General features: G+C 37.9%; 2 protein-coding genes across 2 annotated transcripts; one reads left to right on the forward strand and one right to left on the reverse strand.

Moving 5' to 3' along the window:
- The first annotated feature begins 614 nt into the window (after window positions 1-614).
- LOC131644212 (U-box domain-containing protein 9-like) lies at window positions 615-2,826 on the forward strand. The gene is made up of 2 exons (XM_058914648.1): window positions 615-1,004; window positions 1,547-2,826. The coding sequence occupies exons 1-2, from the start codon at window positions 747-749 to the stop codon at window positions 2,618-2,620; spliced, it is 1,332 nt and encodes a 443-aa protein (XP_058770631.1). The 5' UTR covers window positions 615-746; the 3' UTR covers window positions 2,621-2,826.
- On the reverse strand, window positions 2,827-5,936 carry LOC131644211 (probable serine/threonine-protein kinase PBL25). Its single transcript, XM_058914647.1, has 5 exons — window positions 5,489-5,936; window positions 5,055-5,230; window positions 4,774-4,963; window positions 4,259-4,656; window positions 2,827-4,155 (listed from the first exon to the last, which is right to left on the reverse strand). The coding sequence occupies exons 1-5, from the start codon at window positions 5,595-5,597 to the stop codon at window positions 3,250-3,252; spliced, it is 1,779 nt and encodes a 592-aa protein (XP_058770630.1). The 5' UTR covers window positions 5,598-5,936; the 3' UTR covers window positions 2,827-3,249.

The raw sequence follows: 5,936 nt of genomic DNA on the forward strand, positions 1-5,936 counted from the left end.
TCCTTATCTAATATTAAGCATCTTTTAGAATTACATCCCGACTTTGAGGTAAAGTTTGCTAAACGCCAAACGAATTTGGTTGCTCACTTATTAACGAGGACGGTCAATTCTTGGTCTAGTTGTAGGTTTCTACATTCGATTCCTTTTTGTATTGAACATAAGTTACATAATGAAATGATTTGAGTTTGTTTCTGTAAAAAAAATTACGATTTTTGATTATATATATATATATATATATATATATATATATATATATATATATATATATATATATATATATATATATAAATTAAAGTATAGCTGATTAGTTTTGATCCGTATCAAACCGTTTATTAAAGAATCGAACTATTAAACTATTTTTCAATTTAAAATAAAATATATAATTTGTTTTAAGTATTTTTCATTTTTAATTTTAATTTGGTTTAGATTCAATTTCAGTTTGGTTTAGACTACCCATATTTTTGTGATGGGTAGAGAAGTTGTCCCATATTTTTTAAGCAGCCCTAAAGTCAACATGCTTACATGTGTGAGTGAAATGCAATTAGAACAATTACACATAGTAAACTGAGTCGGTGGCTTTTCTTCGGTGGCCCTGTAAACTAGCATGTCTTTTTCCGTTATCAAGATTATTCATTCATCAACTAACTCTCAAATCTTTGTCTTTCTTCACTCACAACACAACACTCGTCATTTTCATATCTCCAACCCCATCGATCGATCCAGTTGCACCAAATTCTTGTTCTGCAATGCCAAACAACGAAGACCAGACGTTTGCATTGAAGGACAAGTTACGAGAACTTGTTCATACTATCGTTGAAGGCGATGATTTCAATCTGCATGCTGCTGATGAAGCCATCACTGCACTTTCTGTTCTCAGGGACTTGAAATCCAGTGCTTCTTTTTCGAGTAAATTCGATCGGTTATCTGTTCCTGTTCCTTCGCAGTTTCGATGCCCCATCTCAGGTCTCATCATGACTGATCCTGTTATCTTGGCCAATGGACAGGTCAGTTCTTGATTTCTTTCGTCTCTATGTAATTTACTCGCTTTCGATGGATCATTGTGTTCGTAAATAGGTAGTTTTGGAAATGTAATTGTTTCTGGATTGAGTGGTAGTAGTACTAGTAGTATGTTATTATGATTCCATGGTTTTAAATTATGGTTGCAATCGCGATCCTGCCTAGAATTGTAGAATTGTAGGTAAATGTGTTTGATTCGCGGCCTCGGCTGTGATCAAGTTATGGTTGCATAGCCTGAAAAATTATAACGTCGCGGTTCAAATTGTAGATAGTTATTGATTCCGAGGGTTTAAGTCTCGCGATCCTTTAGTGTGGGGGGTTGCTCAACTGACTTGAAACAGTTGAGTTAAGTGTTAAAAGTAATTGCGACATTTTGGAGAAATGCGGATAAATGTGACTAATGCGACCACAATCGCAGTCGCGTTGTAATTCCATAGGCAAAAAAATCATCATGTTGTAGTGGTATTGCACTGTTATTTTATGTTCATCATGATTGTTATGATCCTTGATTGATGTATTGATGTTGCAGACTTATGATCGACCGTTCATTCAGAAATGGCTGAATGAAGTTCATAGAGATTGCCCTCAAACACAGCATGTCCTCTCTCACTCCATCCTTTCTCCTAATTATTTGGTCCAAGACATGATTTCAAGGTGGTGTAAGGAGCATGGAGTTGAGCTACCAATGCCTGTTGGGGATATTGTCAGTGGAGAACCAACCGAAGCGCATAAGTATCGTTTACGGTCATTGCTTCACAAACTGTCATTATCTGTGTTGGATCAAAGAGAAGCTGCAAGAGAGCTTAGGCTTTTAGCGAAGCAAATGCCTCCGTTTCGAACATTCTTTGGTGACTCCGAAGTGATTAAAAAATTGCTTAGTCCGTTATCACAAGGCGTGGCTTGTATAGACCCGGAACTCCATGAAGACTTGATCACGGCTGTTCTGAATCTGTCGATCGACGATAACAATAAGAGAGTTTTTGTAGAGGATGAAAAGCTTATCACCTTTATTATCGATTCGTTGAAATCAGGAACTGTTCAAACAAGAAGCAATGCTGCAGCAGCAATTTTTTCATTATCAGCACTTGATATCAACAAACAAATCATTGGAAAAACCGGTGCGATTAAATACTTGGTTGATCTTTTAGAAAAGGGACATCCATCATCAATGAAAGACGCTGCTTCGGCTCTATTCAATCTATGTATTGCACATGAAAATAAAGCGAGAACAGTTCGAGAAGGTGTGGTTCAGGTTATTCTCAGCAAGATCATCGTGGACCGTGTTCTAGTAGACGAGTTTTTGGCCTTATTGGCACTTCTCTCTAGCCATTCTAAGGCTGTTGCGGCATTGGGAAGTCATGGCGCTGTCCCTTTCTTTATGGATATATTAAGAGATAGCAGCATTTCGGATCGCAGTAAGGAGAACTGTGTTGCAATCTTGTACATAATATTTTTCAATGATAAAACAAAGAGGAAAGAAATTAGAGATGATGAAGTATCCAATGGTACATTGGCTAAGCTTGCAGAATGTGGAACTTCAAGAGCTAAGAGGAAAGCTTGTGGTATTCTTGATAGGCTCAAGATTTCTCAATCCTCAAGATAATCTCCCATTTAAGGGTATATAGAAAATAAGTTCTTAATGAAATTAGGACTAGAAAGTTATAATCACCTCTTTTTGTAAATGAATTTCTTGTGTTTTGTAGTTTACCTTTAAAAAGTACAGAAACCTTACATATTGTGTATATTGCATGCAATTGTATCATAGTGTGTTACTTGTAGAACATTAGTAACATTAGAATTGCCATACAATTATACGAGAAAAATGTTAAGTAATTTATTAAAAATATGTAACATTTTCAAATGATCAATACATTAGATGCAGGTTAGCAAGACAAGAAATACAAAACAAGAAGCATCATTCTTCCAATATTGGCCACAGTTGCCCGACGAAAATTCACAGTTGTTTTTCACTCTAGTCCTTGAACCAAAGGTGGATAAATTAATGATACAAATGAAGCCTACTAAACAAAACAATAGATTTAAAGGAATCTTGAATTTTCAAGTTTGAGTTTCGATAAGAAATTCCGCATATTGGTTAAATGGCAACACTTCTGTGGCATGATCCAGCAGCAAAATGCAAAGCACCATGTCAAAGTATGTGCTTGTCTGTTCTTCAGCATTGCAAGTAGCAACCAATGCTTGATCACAAATGTAAAACACGTTATACTCTCCTCATCGCCTTTCTGAATCACTGCTACTCATACGATCGAAAGGAGGATTGGTTCCCTCATCGCCAGATTCCATGGCTAAACGCATGCTCTCTTCTGTCCTTCTGCTACCGTTAACATCCGAGCGAACACTGCCACTTCCTCTGCTGCTGCTAGACATACTGCTGCTTGTATATTGGCTTGAGGCACTTCTATGAAACGAATTCATGCTTCCATCTTCCGATTCCATGCGACTCGAAACTTTAGCAGATGATTTTCTGCTACTCTTATGGCTTAAATCTTTGTTGGAAGATTTTCTACTGCTTTTTTGGCATAGTTCTTTGATTGAAGTTTTTTTGCTGCTCTTCTGGCTTATTTCTTTGATAGAAGATTTTTTTGAGCTGCTGTTTGACTTTTGGCTTAAATTACCAACAAAGCTTTGCCATTTTCTACTGGTTTTGCCACTGGAAGAAGCACTTCCCTCTGCTGAATCTTTACTAGTAGTTTCGTTCCTTGATTTTGTGCTGCTTTTTCGGCTTGATTTCTTCGAAGTCGCCCTTTTCTGAGATTTTTCACCGGCTGCGACATGATTTTGAGCAGTTTCATTGTCTTCCTCATAGTCAGTGTCTTCATCATCTGAAGTTTCTCCTTCTGATTCACTCTCACTGTCATATTCGCTTTCAGTAGCAGTGCTATGCCTAGAGGTGGCAGTGGGGAGTGAAGGTGGTGGAATAGGTTCCGTTGGAGCCGTCGATAGAAAACTCAAAGCGGTTACAACGTCACCGATCAAAGGACGGGCTTCTGGTTCCTCCTGCAAGCACATTGCTGCTATTGCAACCGCTTGATTAAGATCCTTTTCTGGAAAATGCTTATTGAGAAGTGGATCCGCCATATCTGGATACTTTTTCGGGTCCCTAAATAAGGGTTGTGCCTGCAAAATCACAAAGTTACATTACATCACAATAGCTCATAGATAAGTCTATCAGCATAAACATAAAACACGTTCTGTATTAACGATTATACTGGAAATTTACCCATGAAACTAGATTTTGCTCTTCGTTAGGCTTTGTGGTATCAACGGCGCGTCGACCAGTGATAAGTTCAAGCAAGACAACTCCAAAACTGTATACATCTGATTTCAAGGAAACTTGACCTGTTCTTGTATATTCAGGAGCACAATAACCATATGTTCCCATAACTCTTGGAGGTGCATTGTTCATCTTGTCTCCACCACAAAGCTTGGCCAATCCAAAATCATATAGTTTCGCATTAAGATCATTTTCAGTACCCAACAAGATGTTGAATGTTTTCAAGTCGCGGAATATAACCGGTGGATTGGCATTATCATGCAAGTATTCTAGTCCTTTAGATGCACCTGCCGCTACTCTCATTCTTTCAAACCAATTCAATGGCGGCTCATCCGGTCTATTCCCTGCCACAAAAAGTACACAAGTGTTATGTTAATCATTTTATATCAAAATCGAGAAAATGACTCAGATTCTCAATCATCAAAACTAAGACGGAAACTGAAGATTAGATGGAAAATTACCAAGAAGACGATCTTCAAGAGTATAGGCAGGATAGTATTCGTATACCAGAAGACGTTGTTCGCCATCAGCGCAATAACCAATGAGACTGACAAGATTTTCATGATGAACATGACTCAGCAGAGCAACTTCAGACAGAAAATCCTTGCTGTTTTCTGTCCCATGTCTGTCGAGTTGCTTAACAGCCACGGCCTGAACAAAGGTTTCAAACAAAACAAACTATAAAACACAAAAGAACAAAAAATAAAGATAAAAATCATTAAAAAGGCTCATTTTTTTTTACCTGTCCAGTTGCAGGAATAACCCCTTTATAGACTCTTCCAAAGCCTCCTTCACCAAGAAGACATTCCTGGCGGAAATTCTTTGTCGCTGTCGCTAGCTCACGAAAAGTGAAATTTTGCGCGTTAATATTCGTCGCGTCTCCTTGCATTTGCTCATCCCCCCTTTGTTTCTTCATATCTGCATGCCAACAAAATCACAACAACTGTAAGATACATACATTCCTTAATCCTTGCATGCATGGAATGTTTCGAATAAAGGGTCTGCCAACGCGAAGGCGATCTAGACCTGCAACATCATTTTATTAAATGTCTACGCGACCACAATACAACCGTGGTCACGTAAACTATATTCGATCACTATTCTCTACAATATAAAATATCGTGAATCGCGTAAATTTAAAACCATGCATGCATGCACATATGCACGTAAAATTACCGGGTGCTTTTGATGCAGAAGTAACTTCCTGCGTTGTTGTAGTACCATGCTCCCTCTTACTATTACTTTGTTTATTTTTCTGAGGGCCACAACACGGGAAGCAATTCATGCTTTCCGAATCCAGAATAAGTTAAATAAACAAACCTTCAACGAAAGGTTATATATATTTAACAAAAATTCTGAACAATTAACGTTGCTGTCATATGTAACAAACAATGACAGAAAGAAACAAAGATGATGAAGAAACTAAAACAAAGGGACGAAGGGTCCCTCAGATGATAGCATTAAACGAAGGACCCCCCAGAGGAGGGGAGCAGAGGCAACAGGAGTGGCAAAGAGATTAACAGGGAAATATGAAAACAAGACAAGGAATTAGCCATGGTTGACAACAATGGAAAAAATGATCATGTTGTTTCCTCATAACACTCCGATAGAAAAGGAGCATATA

The sequence above is a fragment of the Vicia villosa genome, linkage group LG1, assembly GCF_029867415.1.
Source record: "Vicia villosa cultivar HV-30 ecotype Madison, WI linkage group LG1, Vvil1.0, whole genome shotgun sequence".
Classification (NCBI taxonomy): domain Eukaryota; kingdom Viridiplantae; phylum Streptophyta; class Magnoliopsida; order Fabales; family Fabaceae; genus Vicia; species Vicia villosa.